The sequence below is a fragment of the Lepidochelys olivacea genome, assembly GCF_965140295.1.
Source record: "Lepidochelys olivacea isolate rLepOli2 genome assembly, chromosome: 12".
In the NCBI taxonomy this organism is placed as follows: Eukaryota; Metazoa; Chordata; order Testudines; family Cheloniidae; genus Lepidochelys; species Lepidochelys olivacea.
This window is the reverse complement of record NC_140422.1, coordinates 37,469,063-37,488,752: the sequence shown is the minus strand read 5'-3', so window position 1 is coordinate 37,488,752 and position 19,690 is coordinate 37,469,063. Positions and strand designations below refer to the sequence as shown.

At 47.2% G+C, this 19,690-nt stretch overlaps 2 protein-coding genes across 5 annotated transcripts in view; one reads left to right on the top strand and one right to left on the bottom strand.

The window, feature by feature from the left end:
• The window catches only part of KLHDC4 (kelch domain containing 4), a 44,780-nt gene extending 39,885 nt beyond the window's left edge, over positions 1-4,895 (top strand). The window contains exons 11-12 of one of the 2 annotated variants that reach the window (XM_084644320.1): positions 3,334-3,450; positions 4,296-4,895. In XM_084644320.1, the coding sequence (XP_084500446.1) occupies positions 3,334-3,450; positions 4,296-4,468 (290 nt within the window). In that variant the 3' untranslated portion in view covers positions 4,469-4,895. Of the gene's footprint in view, positions 1-3,333; positions 3,451-4,292 lie in introns of both variants that reach the window. The other variant, XM_084644319.1, reaches the window with a different exon arrangement.
• Positions 1-19,690, bottom strand: part of JPH3 (junctophilin 3) — a 134,801-nt gene that overhangs the window by 2,573 nt on the left and 112,538 nt on the right. The window contains exon 5 of one of the 3 annotated variants that reach the window (XM_084644315.1): positions 13,010-16,283. The exons of 1 other annotated variant lie outside the window; for it this stretch is intronic. In XM_084644315.1, the coding sequence (XP_084500441.1) occupies positions 16,164-16,283 (120 nt within the window). In that variant the 3' untranslated portion in view covers positions 13,010-16,163. Of the gene's footprint in view, positions 1-13,009; positions 16,284-16,374; positions 18,852-19,690 lie in introns of those variants that run through there. One more of the 3 variants, XM_084644316.1, reaches the window with a different exon arrangement.

The window sequence follows — 19,690 nt, the reverse complement described above, 5'->3', positions numbered from 1 at the left end:
TTTTTGGCTGTGAAGACGTACCCTGAGGGTATGTCTACACTGCAATTACACATCCACTGCTGGCCCATGCCAGCTGACTCAGGCTAAGAGGCTCAGGCTAACAGGCTGTTTAATTGTGGTATAGAGGCTGCGACCCTCCCACCTCGCAGGGCCCTAGAGCCCAGATTCTAGCCTGAGCCTGGACATCTACACTGCAGTTAAACAGCCTGAGCCTGCGAGCCTGAGGTCAGCTGACACAGGCCAGCAGAGGGTTTTTAATTGCAGCGTGGACATACCCTGAGAGGCTAAGTGACTTGCCCAAGGTCACACAGGAAGACTGTGGTGGATCATGGACTGGAACCAAGTTTTCCCAAGTCCTAACTACTACATTATCCTTCCTCTCACTCATTGTGTATTCACATGCAGTCTTCAAACTAGCCATTTGTCATTCCTGTCTTTGGAGGGAAGTGAGTGGGGCGAGAGAGGAAACAGCATCCTCGCTTCACAAATGAAGAAATTAAGTCAGTTCAGGTTAAGTGATTTGCCTAAGTCCACCGTGAAAGTCTGTGGCACACATAGGGTTTAGAATTCAAGGGTTCCTGACTCCCTCTCCTGTGCTCCGGCCACTATGCTGTGCACCAATCATGATGATGATAGAGCAGGTTTGTTTTTTTCTCCCAGACAGGCAGACTGGAACAGCTCTGACATAAAATCCTGTTCTCAGCCACAGTCTGAGTTCATGCACATGGCATGGGTCTCTGCATCCAGTGTCCTGCCTGCTTTCAATCTCAACCTAGAGTTCACCTGCACAGCACCTGATACTTTAAGGACAGTCAGAGTTAGCCTTTTTCCAGCACTAATGGTAACTGGGGACAAATCTCACCTAAGCCTACAGTCTTTCAGTAATGGTCTATTTCGGGCCACACGGAAACAAGTGAATCATTGCAGAGCAGATTTCAGGCGGGGCCATATCCTTTAGATTGCTGGCAGCAGGCTCCCTTTACACGCAGCAGAACTAAATTTGGCATAGATTAATCCATACAAGAACCTTCCCTGGCCTCATGACCTCCAGTCGACTGGCCTTATTTATTGTGGGATCACAAATTCTTCCCTTAATCCCCTCTAAAGGAATCAGGTGACCCCCTGGCCCGGGAAAGGGACAAAGCCCAGAGGAGGAGGGGCTGGAGGGAGTTTCAGTTTGGGGCTGGCTGGGACATGGAGTGAAGTGCAGACGTGGTTGTCTGGCTCACTGGCCCCAAAATGGACCAGCTGAGGGGTCCGGTTCTCTGCACCTACAAGCTCTGTGTTAGACCATGTTCCTGTCATCTAATAAACTTCTGTTTTACTGGCTGGCTGAGAGTCACGTCTGACTGTGGAGTTGGGGGGGCAGGACCCTCTGGCTTCCCCAGGAGCCCCACCTGAGCGGACTCGCTGTGGGAAGCGCACGGAGGGGCAGAGGATGCTGAATGCTCCGAGGTCAGACCCAGGAAGGTGGAAGCTGTGTGAGCTTTGTGTCCTGCAGACAGTCTGCTCACAGAAAGGAGACTTCCCCAGAGTCCTGACTGGCTTCATGGGGAGCAGCTCCAGAGCATTGCCCAGGGACTCCCTGACAACTGGTTTACTGCCTCTCCTAATGGTACTGCATTGTGCCCTGAGTGTTTTTTGTGTAAAAGCAGATTTTGCCTGGGGTGAATGCAGGGAGGATAAAGAATTTGGGAAATCTTATGACCCAAGTCTGCTCGCTTTCTATTGGAAGTGGTACCCCACAGCCAGAAATAAAGGGGCTTCCACTTCAAGTGAGCTGTGAGGAGGTGATAAAATCATCAGTGGGGTCACTTTGAAGTCAGTAGAAAGGACAAGAATTGAGCACATTTCAGTATACAGATGTGGTGTAGAGGCTGTGACCCTCCCACCTCACAGGGAGTATACCTTTCAGATGTGTCACAATGACCAGCGTGAAGCAGGGTATTCCACACCTGATTGTCTGACACCCTAGCCTAGACACCCCCCTCTCTTTCAGAGCTCATTGCTGCTTGCTTTCCCTGCCACTAACCATGGCATCTCCTGCGCACCACCAAAGGGATCTGGAAGTCCAGATTTTCAGGGTAGCTTTGCAAGCATGTTGTCTGTCGGTTATTCTCTAGGAGTGGGGCAGTGTCTGGCAGGCGATACTGACTGAGGCTTCTCTGCATGGTGTCTGGAAAGTCAATCCAGGTCTTTCCCCTAATGAATCCACCTACAGCATGTTCACTCCGAGCTTTCACTTAAATCCACCTCAGTACCCACGGCCCTCAGAGAGGCCAGAACCACTGATGATGCTTCCCTGTGCTCCCAGTCAAATGGATTCAGAAATGCTCCCGAGGGTAAAGCTTTAAAAGCCAGGTCCTTGGTTCTCACTGAATATCTTTGGCATGTGATTTTGAGGTGAGTTTAGAGAACAGGTTCTCTGGTAATGCTGTCTCTTCACCCCCCTCCCATTTTCACATCTGTATAACGAGATAATCTTCCCCCACCCCTCTCTCTCTCCTCTCCCTCAGTGGCCTTGTTGTGCAGCTCCATAGCTTCCTGTGTTCGCTCAGTGCCTCTTTGTGCTGCTCTTGTGTGGACGAGGACGGGAAATAGGCTGTAGGAGGGAAACTGGGAGCATGGAAGCTGAGCCCTTGTATTCCCATCCCACGTGGCATTGCACAGTATTGTCAGCATTCTCATTTATTCATATGCATTTATTATTGGTAGAGCAGCCAGCATTGTTTGAGGTGCATTTGTGAAGGCAAGCCTCATGCCCTGAGGAGCTAAATGAGACTGTGGGGCAGGTGCCTATCGTATTTCTTCTTATTATTTTTTATTACTTGTACTATGGTAGCATTTAGAACTTCCAACCAGGATTGAGGCCCCATTGTACTAGGTGCTGTACAGGCATAGCAGAAGACTGTCCATACTCTGAAGAATTCATGGTTTAAATAGACAAGACAAACAAAGGGTGAGAGGGGAAACTGAGGCACAGATGGAAGAAATGACTCGCCCAAGGTCACACGACAGATGGCAGAGTGGGAATTGAACATAGGTGTCCTCATTCTTGGTCAACCCAGGCTCTGAACCATGCTGTCTTCCATAGCTGTTATCTGTCATTTTTTTCCCCTTCTGTTTCATGCATGCTTATAAACACTAAACAATAGTTCAGAACTTGGTCTCTCATGGTGGCTGAGCTGCAGAGTGGCTATGTGACGACTGCTCGGTTCAGAAAGATGGGGCACCTGTCTGACTATCTCATTTTCCCCGTAACAATTCCCGCCACCTTAAGAGGGCTTACTGTGTTTTGTTTTTTCATTGTATATGTTTGTTTTACTGTTGAAGAAACTCAAGAGTGGCTGGAAGAGTCTGACTCCGATGAGGAGGGGGATGATGTGGAAGGTGCAGAGGGAGGTGAAGAGGAGGAGGAGGACTCTGATGAAGAAAGTGAAGATGATGAAGGTAATTATGCTAAAAGGAGTGAGAAGAACACATGGATTGGTAGTTGTTTGGGGTGCTTTTAGCCCCACATCTGCAATTTTGGCTGCCTTGCTCCAGTTTGTGATGTTTTCTAGAGGTTTCAGCCTTGTATCTGATTTTATAAAGTGGCTTTAGAAGTTGAAACTGTTGTGCTTTATTAGTAACCCAAGCCAGCTTTTAATGACAGCTTGAGCCCACTGGGATTTTCCAGCAATAAAAAGCTACAGGGAATTTAGGAACAGATAGTGGCTCAGTGCTTTTCACCTTCAGGGTACGTTTACAAGTGTCAGTCCTCACTAAACCCTCAGGGAGTGAGGTGGTGTCAGGGGTCAGAAATCCGCCGGCTTTGTTGTCCTGTGCTCGGACCACTAATTCCCACCTCTATCTCAGAAAAAGATGCAGGGAGTTTTGCAGGTTAGGGCTGAGGTTCATTGACACAGCTACGCATGGGCTCAGGGTGGGGAGAGGGCATGTTTCAGATCTGAACGGAGGTATTGGAGATAGCATGTTTGCACTCCACATAAGTCTGTTTGCCTTTCCAACCAGCACTATTAGTCTTTTAATTTAAAAAGGTAAAAATCCAGTGGCAAGTTGAGCTTTCCAAAAGAAGTCATATTTCCATAGGTACATTCTGTTCCATGTTTGCCTGTGTCCTGAGGAGAAAAACCATTTTCCCTAGCTATCGATAGTCTTTAAACTATTGCATTAAAATATGTTCGCTGCAGCATCGTCTCAACCGGCCTGGCACATGGGCAAGCAGATTGCTTTCATCAGCTGTTTGTGACCTCTCTCTTCCTTTCTGTTTCCCTCCCATCATGCGCTAGAAGAGGAGCGGCACCCATCTGTTCAGCTTGATGAGAAATACACAGACTATCTGCCCAGGACTGAGCAATACTGGATTAAACTAGCCCGCCACAATATGGGCCCTGATGCAAAGGAGAAGAAGGTGGCGAAATTGGCACACGCGATGGCAAAGACTTTTTATGAAGATTCGGTCTAGATACGCGTGCTGCTGAGAATGAGCAGTGTGGGTGCAAACACCTCACTGGGACAACAGCCAGTTGAACCAGCCATCTAAACCTGATGTACCTCTTACCTGGTATGTACTGTAGGTTCCAAAGGCCCTTGGCTGCTACACACTAATGTCTTGGGCAGTCCAAGGTTGGCGTGCCTATCTGCTCACAGTATATTTCTGCCATTATCACCCTGTAAACGGGCCTTAGAAAACAGGATTGCTGGCCGGGAATGTGTTCTGCTGAGATTGGAATATACATTGTAATTTTGTTGACAGCTGTTTAAGTTGGCTGCAGACAGACTGCTTAATAGAATCAAAACATCACTTGAGGTTCCTAATGTCCTTCATCTGGCCAGGGGCTGGATATGATTTTTTCTCAGTGCTTTCGTAATAAAGTTGTTTGGTTGAGTTATTTTGTGTTTTCCTTAATTAACCCTCCTAAAATTTAATTCCTTTGCACTTGCCTTGCAAAAGAAATTTTGGGAGGCCCTCTTGGGATCCACCAGAATCCCCTTAATCACCCCACTGATATCATTGGTTTTTCTTACTGGGAAAACTGTCTATAGATCCAATTAAGGCTCAAAAGCAAAGCAGTTCCATTTAGGACCCCCGCAAGTTCACTCCTCTTCAGTTTTAACTAAGATCTCTTTCCTGGTGTGAGTCTCTTGTCCCCAAGTGCTCGGACAGTGTGAAGTGGAAAGCCTCCTGATGGCTAGACTGCTTAGTCACTAATAGTCCTGTTTCTGTACTGGGTTGGCAGTTCTCTTGGTGTCGACAAGAGCTGACCAGGTGGATTGAGGACAGAGGTGGGGCAGTTTTACAAGCCTACAGTTTCTTGGAGGGATCCTCTCTGGAAGGCACCCTCCCTTTCTTTCCTCCTGTTTCTGAGTATTGTTTTTATGGAGTCCTGCTGTGACCTGCAGCTCTTTATTGTGCAGCCTGTTTTCCTGCTGGGCTGCAGACTCACCTAGCCACATTTAACTTTTTCTCAGCATCTATTTCCGGAAGAGATTTGAATCTCGAGGGACACTGGGTTATAAATAAAACATAGTATAGAACAGGGAGCTGTATTTTCCAGGGTCTCTCTCTTGCATATGCTCATTTCTAAGGACCTTTCTCCAGCTCTTGCATTTGCATCCATCTCTGAAGGTTTTATTTTAATTCAGAAATATCAACATAAAAATGCCCCAGCATCCCTGGGAGGTTTTTTGAAGGGGGGATCCTTCATCTACCTCTTGATGGGTGCCCTGTGTCATTCACACCACCACGACTTTATAGCAAGGGGACATTCTATCCAGGAAAGACCTGATGAGAGTAACTATGGAGATGATGCCATCTCTTAATTATCAGCAGTGTCTACCTCCCCACAGAGGATTGAATACACAAGCAAATTCACATCTAGCATAAGCCTTTGGCTCCCCTGAATCTGGCCCTGCTGCCTCGGAAAACTGCCAGCTCTAGTAGCTCCACCCACATTTCGTCATGGCAGGGTAAAGGAAGCGGGGTTGAGCTATACGTCTTGGTGTAGTCCGCTCCTCAATACCCTAAAGCACAATCCAGGCCAGCTCAGCAGAAGGGGCACGTTGTATGCAGGCCCTTGTCAGTGGCTTGTCAGCTTGGAATGACATTAGCTCTTTGATATGTAATCGGTTGCTTGGTGGCATTACGACTTTATCTGCGACAGCAACGTGTACCAGTGGTAGCTGCCTTGCAGGGTCACTTTTTTGGCTTAATGGTAGCCCTCCCCGTGGCGTGAGTGGAGGAGGCCTTGTTTGAAAACCAAAGGAGAGTTAGCCTGGCTCTTGCTTATGGTGCCAGAGGTACAGGCCCAAATCTTGAGGTAGCATGTGGGGTGGAAGCCAAAATTATACACTGGTGGAGATTATATGGCCTATGTTATGCAGGTGGGCAGGCTAGATATTCATAATTGTCCCTTCTAGTCTTAATGTCTATGAGTGAACCAAATGTGTCCTCAGAAACTGTCCAACATACAGTTCCCATCACAGGAATGCCCCATGGAGGGAACAGTGGCTGGGCTCTAGGGTCCTGTTTGGAAGAGCTGCTCAAGCTTGGGTGAGAAACATCAACCACTGAGTGGAGGTGCAGAGTTCTCTGCTGACTCTCACAAGCAGCGGGACTTAGGTGGGTCTCATTCAGTTGCTCACCTTCAGCAGCACTGCACAGCTTAGACCCAGGTCCTCCACGGTATTTAGGCTCCTAACTTCCATTGATTTCACCTTTTGAGATGAAATACCTCTGAGAAGCTGAGCCTTAGAGCTGATCTGAAGTGAAAGCTCTGGACGTAGCCAGCTCAGGTGGGAATTAGGGCCAAGTTTAGGTCGACCTGTTTTCAAGCATGATGAAGTACGGCAATGAGAGTGGCTGACTGGCTTATGAGATGGGAGATGTGGGAGTAAATGCTAAGCCCAGAAGGGGAGAGTACTCAGCGGGCTGAGCCAGCTGTCAGTGGGAGGCTGATAGAGAGAGCCAGTGTTTTGATGCTGGGGCCTATCCACGACCCAAAATCCCCCAGCCTGCTGAGTAGTTAAGACAGAAGCATTTTACAGTGGCTACCATCTGCCAGTGGTGGCATCATGCCAGCCACCCCCATGTCTCTCCAGCTGGGAGGCCAAATGGAACGAGTGGTTGCCGGGAGTTCCAAGAAGGCCTCTGCTACTCTTCTGAGGGGAGGGAGCTACAAATGTCAGTGGCGGCCTGGGTACTGGTGGCTGCAGGGCCCATTGCCAAGGGTCTGCTCCCCCGCATCTTTTGAGCAGGCGTAAAAGCTGCACTTGGCACTGGGGAGAGGACCTTTGTACGCAGTGTTGTCGTCACATTAACCCCTTGCTCCTGCCTCCCTGTTAGACACCACCCACTGCCGACGTCCTTGGTGTGGAAGCAGATCTGTAACTAGACATTTTAGTGGCCGGGGTGAGCATACATATTTTTGCCCCCTGCCATTTTTGGGGGGGGGCATTTCTCCACCCCATTTTTCTGCCTTTGTGGCTTTGCACCCTGAGTGGCTGCCCTGCCCTGGTTATGGCCCCATGTGGAAGGATTAGTTCTGAGATGATGATCAGCCTGAAGCCGTACTTGTGACCTGGTTTGTATTGTTTTGTTTTATTTCTGAGCAACTTGCAAGATGGCCTGAATTTGTGGCTTTCAGTCAGGAATCGCATGTATTCCACAGCAATCCTCTTATTTATTCCTTTAAAAGCTTTTATGAAATCGATACCCAAGACACAGACAGACTCGCCGCTAGAAGGATAATGGAAAACATGATTACCCACTTAGCAGCATGTTGGGGCCAGGAACTGAAACGAGAATGTTGCAAAGTATTTCTAGCAAGGATTGGCTGATGGCAGCAGGAGCGATAGGCACAAGCTATGATCCCTTGACGCAGAATTGCTCCTTTTTCCAACAGGAGGAGGATGGGTGTAAAACAGGGTGCTCGAATTTTGCCCGACTAAAGGATACATTGGCAACTTTTCAGGTGCTACATCTAATTTGAAAAAAGTATAGAGCAGATTTTGCCCATCTTTAATTAGGTGCAACCTGTAGAGACTACAAAGGGCAGTGCTTCAGTTACCCAGAGCAAGCGGAGCATTGTAAGCTATGGTGTGTAGACTCTGTGGGCTTCAGCTGCATGTTGCAATTGATAGTGGCTTGGCTTAAAACATCAGGTTACTTAATGTGCTGGGGGAATTGTGGTTGCTGTTGTCCTAACGGTTCCTGACTTGGCTGCTGTGGATGTTGGGGGTGTGAAGTGCTCAAAACTCCCAAGACCCTCAGGCCAAAAATTCTTTGCTCTTCATCCATAGACTGTGAGGGAAGGTCATCATCACTGCCCCTGTTGGACACAGCAAGGGGAAGTGAGGCGCTTACAGTCAGTAGAAGTGCTGGAACTCGAACTCAGCTTGCCCGGCTGCCCAGCTGAACTGTGTTGCCTCCTGCTTTCTTGAAAGGGAAAATGTCTAACTGCACCCTCTGTGGTAGCCCTCCAGGGCGGCGACCATATTACAGCTGGCTTGGGCCAGCATATACCCCCCATCAGGAGTGGGGGGCGGCACTGTGCTATCAGCCCAGAGGCAACCAGACTGCCTATGATGGTGGTGGGGGGCAGCAGTAAAAAAGGGAAGCACATTGGCAGCTGTATCAGGGAGGGTTCTTTCTCTCCTACATCATGCACTCCCTCCAGCCATATCCCTTTAAAAGGGAAGGGCCATGGTGATACCGCTGCCAGCAGGAGGGTGAGGGCCACCACCCCTGTGAGGTGTCTAGTAACTAACAGTGCTGTACACCCAGAGCCCTGGGAGCCTGGCTGTTCCAAGAGCAGGGGTGTGGGGAAAGTGATCCCTCTGCATCTCTGCATCCCTCTGCATCATCCACGTGAGAGCAACCAGGCCTGTTTTGCATGTCAAAATGTTGTACCCTGGGAAACTGTTACCTCTTGGGTTTGGGGAGGGGGACAGGGGCATGAGCATTTTGAATTACTCGCCTGCGCCCTTGCTCCCCGAAACAGCCACTGTGCCCAGAGCGTTGCTGTCACCCACAGGGATAACGGAGGGCGTGCGGGCGTCTCAGTTACAGCAAAAAGCAATGACTCGACTCAACACTGTAAGGAGCCAGTGCCCCTGGTGCAGAGAAACCCTAGACTGTTTTGTGTATCGCTTCTGCGGGGATGTCACCAGGGAATGTGGCTCTCAGGAGAGTGGCATTAGGTTCCTTGAGGCTAATTAGAACAAAATGGAGATTAAATAAACAAGGTTCCATAAAACAAGCTGCCCATAGTATTTAATTGTTAAGATAAAAACATAGCTGATAAGGAAGCACCTTGCATGCAAAATTGCAGGGGAGAGGTGAAAACACAGTGTTCGTGGATACCCAGGGAAGGAATCTACAAGCACTCGCTCCATTAAAAGTATCAGGCGGTGTGTTGTCTTGTCAGTGGGGTTATTAGTTCACAAGGCTTCATCTCACTGCCATTTGGTCCGTTTTGTGTCCCATCCATGGTCGTGCGTAAAGATTCATAGAACCTGCAGTTTTGCTATGTTGCTGATTTTATTGTCAGAAAGTAGCAATTAAAAAATGGCAGGGTCTGGAAGCAGGGCTCCATTTCAGAGTTCCCTTCCGGATTTCGAAACAGATTGGATAGCATGCTTTTTTTTTTTTTTTTCTCCAAGTTTATTTTATTATTTTTGCATCTTTCTGTAGCCTTTGGTTCCTTAGCTGATGAGCAAAAAAATCAGATAAAAAAGGGAAGCCCATTAGCAGCTGTATCAGGGAGGGTTCTTTCTCTCTTTCTCATACTGCCTGGGTAAGACTGCTGAGAGAGCCTTATGCAGCAGATGCGCTAGAGAGTGTGCGACAGTGGTTTGAATTTTTCCTTTTTCCCCTTTATTCTTCTTCAAAGGCTGAATCTGAAATGTGGTTGTGTGTGTTTGTGCCAAGCTAGCTTTTCACTGGAATGGAGGGGGTGGGAGTGGGGGGTGTGAGATGGGAATGGCTCCCTCTTTATGCCTTTACGTTTTTTCTTATGGGAATAAATATATGGAGCAATTCTGTCCTGGGAGAGAAATATTCTGTAAAGGAGAGTTTGCTGAGATTCACTTAAAACAAAACCCACAATGAAGCTCAAATTAGAACCTGTGTGTGTGTGCGCACGAGTGTGCCAGCCAGCCAGAAGGAAAATCTAACCGTGTTGACGCATTTGGAATACTTGTGGGGAGCCCCTGGACCATGAGAATACCTTGCTGCTGCTGGTATTAAAAGGGTGCTTTTGCAAAACTGGGCCTTAATCCTGCTATTGGTACCCCATGGCTAGAGCCTTAAACCACATGGAATCCCATGAAAAGTTCTGCTTCAACCACAGCTTTTGGCCTTGAAGCAGGAATTAATGCAGGGATGTCCTATGGTTTGTGTTATGCAGGTGATTACACTAGAGAATTGCAATGGTTCCTTCTGGCCTTAAAATCTATGAAATCAGTGAAGCTCTGCAGTGGAGCAAGGATCTGTCCATATGGGCCTAACTGGGATCAGGACCCTGAAATGGACTGAAAAGCTTTAATGTGTTTTTATTATTTAAATGAAAGCTTTTAAAAAAAATATAAACAGTCTCCTGCCAAGTTGGAATCCCAACCTCAGCTGCACAGATAATGAGCAACATATAGAAGGGTTGTGCCTTTTTTAGTGTGTATATGTTTTATGTGATTTTTATCTTGGCAGTGTCCCTTTAAATGTATTATGTTGCTCATTTTGCAAAAAGGCTAGAATTTAAACATTTACATTCAGGAAAGAATTTTTTTATTTTTATTTTTTGTAAATAATAAAGCTGCTTTCACCCCCCTCTCCAAAATAAAATAAAGAGAAAAGGCCAAGGCAATTCTTTTTCGCCACTGCATGTATGAGAAAGATAAGACTATATTCAGCATTCCCTTTCCTTTTTAGTCCACACACACAATAATTGCACTGTAACCAGAAAACAGTTGGCATGCACCAGGCGGGGGGAAATGGAGAATAAATGAAGATGCTGACTGAAAACTCACATTTACTTCAGGATTCAGACAAAAGGCAACAATGTAAAGATTAGTGGTTTCATGTCTAGTTGAAGGTTCACATGGGTCGTAGCCCACAACAACATAAGAGATTGTTCATCCTTATTAATTGAGATGCGAATCTCTTTGTGGGTGGGTGGTTAATCGGTAGAAATGAACAAGACTTGACATAAGAGCTTATTGGATATCAGCTGGGATAATGAAGTGCACTGGCTAATCCAGAAACGAACCAGCTCCGTGTGTACTGGCAGAAAGCTATGTTGTTCTGTGACTGGGTCCCTTCTGCAGCTTTGAACAACTGCCCAGTCATTTCTGATTCTCGCGGGTGTTCTTGGGAAAGGTCAGGTGCCAGCTTGAGAAACCTAGAGGCTGAAGTTTACCCCCAGGACAAGTATGGGTAACATGTGGCTCTCTCACACGCGTGCCGCCCAACCAACATGCCTCAGCCCTTCCTCAGGGGACCTCCTCTAACTATGAAGACCTCATTTGATCTTTATGGCACTGTGATGATGGTGTTTACAGACCCCGCACAGAGCCTAAGGAAGGAAAGGAGCTGTACTGGGCAGAAGGGCCCCACCCCTCAGCAGCTGCAGAGCATGTGTCAAATGGAGGACCTGCTCCAAGGTGGACTTAACAGTCAGGCCCGAGGTGAGTGAAGGAGAGGCTGTCCAAAGAGAGGAAGCCAATTCGCAGCCTCTGGAGGCAAGGCAATCCAGAGGAGAAGTGTCTGGACTTTGGGTCAGACCCCAACCAGGAGGGTAAGGGCCTGACCCTTTTCCGTCCCCCATTCCCTGCTGAGGGAAAACAGCGGTCTTCCGAGCATCCAGTTAAAGCGTGAGCTGCTGGGACTGATTGGGATCTCTGTGCTAGGGGTGAGGGGGCTGCCACCACACCTCCAAGCCAAAGAGAGCAGGGAGGTGGGAAGCAGCCCACAGGAGGCCTGCCAGGTGCACCACAAAGAGGTGACCAAGAAACTCTCTCTCTGCCTTGGGCCCTGGGCTGGGACCTGTTGGAGAGGGAGGATCTGGGTCCCCCTACAGCCCTGCCCAGGACTTTGTGGGGGCAGAAGAACTATCGAGCCACAGCTTGCCCACTAATCCTGCTGACCCCTGAGTGAAACACACTACAGGCATGCCGGGTCCTTGGTCTCTCTGGTGAAGCTGCCAGTAGTGGTGGTTTACTGGGCCCGGTTGGAACTGGACTGAGACCCACCAATCTGTGTTGCATAGGCCCTCAAGCTGCCATCAGATAACCGCTTTCAGTCACAAATGACCTGACCTGGATTTGAACTAGTGACCTAGCACTAAACACCTCACATCCCAGTACTCGCAGGTGCTATCCACTCCTCATTTTAAACTAGCAAAGGCACTGCCTGTATCTGCCTTGTCATCAGGCGCTCTTGGCACTGGAGAAATTAAGTGTAGTGAAAGTTTGATCGGATGACCATCTAAAGCCCTTCCTCATAAAACAGGGTCCATTTTAGATACCTGGTTTCCCCAAGTGGCTTTAGGTTCCAGAGGTCAGATAGTAGAGGTGTCAGCAGCAGGGCAGATATCAGTGTGAGGGAGTGGCAGTTAAACTAATCAAGCCATTAAGTCCAGCAGGGATGACAGAAGTATTTGATTTCTGTTCATGGATGAGCAGCAAGAGGTCTGCATGTCTCCAGCCGTGTGTGTCCCAGCTCGCTACCCATGTACTCTCCCTCCTGCTTGGCCGTGCCATGCATGATGACAGCAGAAGAGACGTGTATCTCATAGCACTAGAGCTGGGCAGGACCTGGTTTTCCTGTCCCACCCAAATTTAGAGAGAGTGAGCATTTTTTTTTTCGTTCCAGGATCATGAAAAAAAATTAATCTAGAAAATTTTCACAAAGCCATAATCTGAACAAAAGTTTGGATAAGGTCAGTTGACATGTTTTGCTTCAGTCATTTCAAAAGTTTTCACTTTGAAAATGTCAAAATATGCCATTTTGACCACTCTGAAACCAAAATTTCTTCCAGTTGGAAGACTTTTCTGGCAAACAGTTTCAGTTTTGACAAATCGGCATTTTCTTATGGACAAAACAAAGTCTCAGTGGAGAATTCCCAACTAGCTCAATTCAACAGGTGTTTCCTTCCCTCTGTGTGGTGTTTCCTGCAGAGGGACATTGTTGGCATTTCCTGGCGCCAGGGGCTGGATTGCTCTGGTTCTCACCCACCTCGTCTGGGCTGAATCTGGACATATTTTCCACGTGCAGGCTTTTGAGAAGTGACCTCCATCCTGCCTGCACTGAGTACCATTGATGGGCCCTGCTGGTATGTGTCAAATGGAGAAAACCTTGAGCTGCCAGGCCTCTCAGCAAGAAGGGAAGGACAAGAACACAAAGGTTTTCACAAATGCAGGCCTTGGGCTGCAGAAGCTCATCAACTATTTTAGTTCATGTCAAGAAGCTCTGCTTATTATCAACCTGTTAGGTGGAGATGGGCCCAGTGGCTGCCCTGACCCCCATCTCTAGAGCAGAATGCCTCAGCGTTACAGCTAACCAAGAGAATTGCATTCTGAGATGCTGTCAGGATGCGGAGAGGCGGGGAGGCTGGCGTGCAACAGTGGAATTACTGGTGCCATCAATTCTGATTCGCTGGTGCCTTTCCGAAGCCTCAAACTGCTTTTCCCTATAGTCTCAGCAGGATCACTTTACCTGGCACCAACATGCAGCCACTTCTGGGACAAGACACCGCTTCCTGTCTCTATCCTGCTGCATAATGGCTGCTAAGAAGAAAACCAGATCCGGTTAAAACAAGTCAATCTAGGGGGATCAGTGCTTTGATAAGCCACTGGTGCTTACACACCTGAAAATGGGGCCAAAGGATTTTTAATGACAAGTGATCGGGACCTTGGCTCTGTGTTTCATCCAAATTGGGAGATAAAAGTAATCAGGTAGATGCATCTGTATTGAAATGTATTGATGGAGCTTATACACCCACGCTCTCTCTTGGATGTATGGAAGATGTGTAAGTGAGTGAGGCACACAGCATCATCCTCGCAGTCAGAGGCGTGTGTGTGTGAGAGACAGACAGATCGACAATCTTCATGGCAATGTAAACCACCCAGACCAGAACCTCTCAGAGTGATGGGTCCCCAACAGCTTCTGCCACATTGTAGGTGTCAGATTACACGTCATGGCGAAGTCCTGCGGATCATTTCTCCTCGCAGTCCTTCCTTCCTTCCTGATCTCTCTCCGTCATCACCTTCCTACAAACCCTGCATGCTAAGGAAGGGCCTGATTTTTCATGCGGCACCATTTGACTTCACGCTGACAATCAGCCCCCGATAATGCCTTGGCAAGTGGCATCCTGGGGTCACGGGTGCTGGAGCGAGCGCTCAGCGCGTGATCAGGCATGCGCCTCCTGCCACCGAGGCTGCACTGCTGGAGTGCGCTTAGCTTCCCTGTAACTTAGGTCATTGACAGCAAGGCTTGCCCCCGCGATCCCACATGTACCTCCATGATGCTCAGTGCTCTTTCTGAATGTCTCAAGCACCACGTAAAGTTTATCTCCTCAGCTTGTCTGGATACCTTGCTGACTCACCTGTGCTTCCTTCCTCAGATCTGAATGAGATCTCTTCTTCCACCTGTGCTGTTAGCACTTCCTTTTCACAAGTGTTTATTGGCTGCAAACCAAATGCTGCTTTCTGGCCCCCTGACTTATCCTTGTGTCTGCTCTTTTTGGGCCACACTGTGCATTCCAGTCCCGCTCCAACTCTGATATGTGCCTTCATTGCATGTCACATGGCTGTGGTGCAGGGATTTCACGCATCTGCTTTTGCGGCTGCGCTTAGGGATGGTACCTTTCTTGCAGTAAACCAGCATTAGCTGCGCGTCTCAGCATCTCTGTCCTTATGCCAAGTAATCTACTCCTTGTGTTTGATTTCAAGTGTCTCCAGACAGCATCCCCTCGACAACAACACAAGGCAAGAAACCAGAGCTAAAGGATAACACTGCAATGTCCGCTTCCTTGGAAGGCCAAACCTTCTGACTTCAGTGCTATGGAGCTCCTTAACTCAATGTCAGCTTGTCCTTGAGAAAGTGTAGCGTAGTCCTGCATTCCATACTATCTGCACAACAGAAGTCCATTCCATACAGATCGAGGGTAGCACCCGGAAAAGAGTGAGCGTGTGCATGTGTATATTTGACATTGACAAAGAAGATCCTGTTCAGAGACTTGCAGGCCGGAAGGGACCATTGCGATCTCTCGTCTGGGTTATGCAGGAGGTCAGACCAGATGAACGTCCCCCAGAGCTTTTAACAAAACATCCAATCGTGATTTAAAAATTGCCCGTGGTGTTAAAACACTTGACAGATACAGGAAGTAACCAATTATCCTCTAACACAGGGGTTCTCAAACTGGGGGTTGTGACCACTGAGGGGATCATGAGGTTATTACGTGGGGGGTCATGAGCTGTCAGCCTCCACCCCAAACCCTGCTTCACCTCCAGCATTTATACTGTTAAATATAAAAAAAGGGTTTTAATTTATAAGGGTGGGTGGGGGCTGTCGCACCAGAGGCTTGCTGTGTGAAAGGGGGTCACCAGTACAACACACATGGAACCAGCCCTCAGGACATGAGGTTGGATTGGTTATAAATAGCTGCAACTTTCTCCTTAGGAAAATGAGAAGATCCCTAAGACTGAAAAGCAAAGTCAATTGTCTTCAGAATCGCACAGCTGCTTGCATGCATCTGTCTAGCTACACATTTGAGTATACATGTAAAACAGCATGGAGAGAGAGTATATGTGGATGTGGTGTCTAGATACTATGGTGCTGCATGTCTTAGACATGCCGAAGAGAGAGAGAGGGCCGTGAACACAGTACTTATGAGGTACAATGAGTACAATGGGCTACTTGTCAATAATATTTTTGGCTCTGGGTGGATGTGAAAGCACAGAGCTAAGACAAATTGCTCAACTCACTTTGATTAATCAAGGGATCATTATTTTTAATCACATTGTTTGGGAACCAATTAATATTACTCTTCAGATGTCTTTCAGACCCACTGAATCTTAGACACTTTGCTTGACTGAATTTTTAGTCCCATGGAAACTAGAACATAAGAACAGCCATAGTGGGTAAGACCAATGGTCCATCTAACTCAGCATCCTGTCTTCTGACAGTGGCCGAGGCCGGGTGCTTCAAAGGGAGAAACCAAGAGATGAAAGACAAATGGAGTTAGGTTGAATTTGGGGTAGCCGTATATCGATTCCTTGGAAGTCTGCAAGAAAAGCAGTAATAACTAGTCAGTCACCAGTGTGAGAAACCTAGTCATGAAACCACTAGTACTTTTATTTGATAATGATATGCATTTTTGTGCTGTTTTATACATATCTAAATATTGTACTGTGTTTGCATTTAAATATGTAACCTACTTCTGTAGGTATCTGTGTGTCATGCACTTACTGGAATGTACAAAAAAAGTTCTCTAGAATCTTTACAAAGAGTTGCAAACAGAATTACAAAACACATATCGCAGCATGTATGATTTCCTAGGGCTGCAATTACATTATGTCGTTATTTGGTTCACTTAAGGTCTGCAGCAACCGTTCAATATTAAAAAAGATGAATGGGGAAAAAAATGAAGATGGACCAAAAAGATGGACTGTTCCCCTGGAAACAAAATTATCAGAAAGGTTACTAGGCTTGCATTATCTGCCTTTCATTCCTTCCATCCCACACCCTCAACCCAGAAAGGAAAACAAAAAAAAAAAAAAGGAAAGAAAACGGTAAGAGAGAATGAGCGTGGCAGTTTAAGGAAAAGAACTGAATTTAACTGGCACATGCACTAATCTTTAGTTTATTTCTGGTTAAAAATATAGCAATCCAGTGCAGTGTAATAAAGAAATCTGCTGAAAAGGTAGCAGAGAAACAGATAAAATGTAAGCAAAGCAAAGCCAAGTCCACAAGTCAGGGTTGTGCCCAACACTCTGTATGTAAAATGATGAGACGGATTTGGTCACAGATAAAATCTAGAGGATTGTATACGGGCCATATCTGACCCTCATGACCCCCCTTTATCCAATGGATTTGCAGTGGGTGTAATTGTGGGTCAGATAGGGTTCCAATATGTACTGTATCAGAGAGAGGCAGTTAACTTTTTTGAAGTGCACAGCTGACTTATCCGGCAAGGACAGACTGCATGTGGTCTTGGGGATGGAGGTGGGCAGGGAAAACAGTTAAATTGTTTTTGGGATGTAACAGGACTTCAGGAATTTCCAAGCAACTGAGCTAAAACCATGCTCTTGTCATTGCGACCATAACAGCTCAGGACTGGGGTACTGCATCTTTAATGAATGTGTATTATCGGGGAGGAAGGGGTGGGGGAAAAATCAAGGCAGGCATAGACTCATAGAAGGGTAGGACAGGAAGGCACCTCAGTAGGCCACTTCCATTACGAAGATGTTAAAACAAACAAAATTAAGTGACGTATAGAAAAGAATACATCCTTAGAGGCTGCTGTTGCCAATGACATTTTTTTACAGGGACATGTCGGAAGCTGGAATATATATCCTGCATACAAAGTGCAAAAATACGACATGCTCAGAGCCCAAGCATGATGTCTGAAGCGGTCCATGGCAAGATGTAACAAGCATACCCAGCTGCTCTCCTCCGCTCCTGCAGCTGTTCCAGTGCTCCTCCCCAGATGTCCTTTGCTAGATCAGAATCAAATCTCCCACGGGACAGCTTCCTTGCATTCTCTGTAAGCGCTGGTGTGTTTGTGTAGGGGTGTTGCAGTTCAGGATGGGATAGCTGGTGATTGTTTTAGTATCACCACTCCTGGGGGGATGTGTGGGTGTTTGGGGGGCGGAATTTGGGCTGTAATAAGCTACCAGGCAATTTATGGGGTGAGGAGGGGTGGAGGGAGGGCAGATTTGTAGCTAGGAGAAATCAGCTTTGAACGGAAAGAGGGTGGCTTTGGGCAGTTTTGCTCTGGCTGAGTGAGGACGGGAGGGTGCCAGCAGGTATGATATTTACACCTTGTAATTCCCACCACCACCACACCAGAACTGAGCAAAATGCTGATTGCTTCAGAATTTTTTTAAACTGTAACAAAAATGGGCCACTTTCCTTTCATCCTCTGTACTCAGGGGGGGGGTCTCTTCCCCTTCCCCAAGCACCTCTTTTTCTCCTCCTCATTCCTGCTTTTTTTTTTTTCTGGTAGCAGAGAAGGGAAGAAAAATGTGAGGGTTTTTTTTTTTTGTGGCAGGGGGGTTAGAAGAGGATGGGTGAAAGGGGATTCCCCCCCATCAACTTCACAACAATGGGGTTGAGTGTTTACACCAGAGACTCATTCAACCCCCTTTGCGTCCCTGTTCCATCTGCCCACCCTCTTACCTCCATTTTGCCAGTTTTGTTCTTTATTTACTTTGGAGGGGAAAAAATAACTGACTCTTATTTTGCTGGGATCCTGTCTCATCCTTTCTGGTGCTGGGAGGGTCATAGAGTTGTTAGCATTCTGCCATGCCACACAGCATAGTGTTGTACAAGCAAAGAATTTTGGCTAAAATCCAAAAAACATTACCCAGGAAAAAAAGGCAAACTGTGAGTGAGACTCAATCATTTGTTGTTCTTCTGTGAAAAGACTTGGAAGTTGTCACAGGATGGTTCAAGTCATGATCTTTCACTTTTTTTGATTTGTTTTTGTTTGGTTTTTTTCCCCCGTTCGTACACGTAACTCTTATTTTTTCAAACAAGACAGTCTCAATTAGATGAAAAAGTTAATAAACAAAATGGCGACGCCAATGTTCAGTAAGATCACCATGACTACCAGAATGGGAGCCGAGCCCTGGAACAGAGAAAGAGAAGGAAAGGAGTTACAAACCATGTCGAAATTTGGTGGTTAGCCAACTGTTGGTAGGAAGGGTCAGAATCTGTAATTATACCATAACCCGGCAAGGCATGGTTTGTTGAGGTGCAGAGCACCAGTAACTTCCACTGAAGCTATGGGCACCTCTATGCATGAGACAAAACAGGTTGAGGGAGGGGTAAGTAGTACTTAAGTAGCACCTTCCATCCAAGAATTTCAAAGCACTTTGCAACTGTTAGTGAATTTTGCTTCACTGTCACCTTTTTGAGGCCGGTAAGGATTCTACACTGAGGAAACAGAGACACACAGCAGGTTTTGTGGCAGAGCCAGGAAATGACCCCAGATGTCCTGACTCCTAGGACTTTGTTTTAACCATAGGATCTCTACCTCACCTGGCTTTTGTCCGTGTACAATTCAGTGCAAAAGCAGCTTCTGAGACCTCAGAGGAGCTCGTTGTCATTGTCTTCGTGAAATAAACCAATTATGTTCAGTTAGGGGCAAGTGCTGTGCACCCCACGGGCCAAATGCAGCCCCCGGCAGTCCTATCCTTGTTACGGTGGAGTGAGGACAAAGCTGATGGACTAAAGATAGAGCACGACACACCTCATTCGGTTCTCAAAGGGGGGCATTGGAGCAATCCAGTGCATTGGTGCCAAGTTGTGACCATGATGGGAGGTTGACCGAGAAAGCATATACCTGGTGGATCAATAAGTGAGGATAGCACCTGAGCTTGGATTCCCTCCTGTCATGTACACAGTGAGTCTTGCCTTAAGGGACCAGCTAAAACCAGGTGCCTATCTGAGGTGACGATGGGGAAA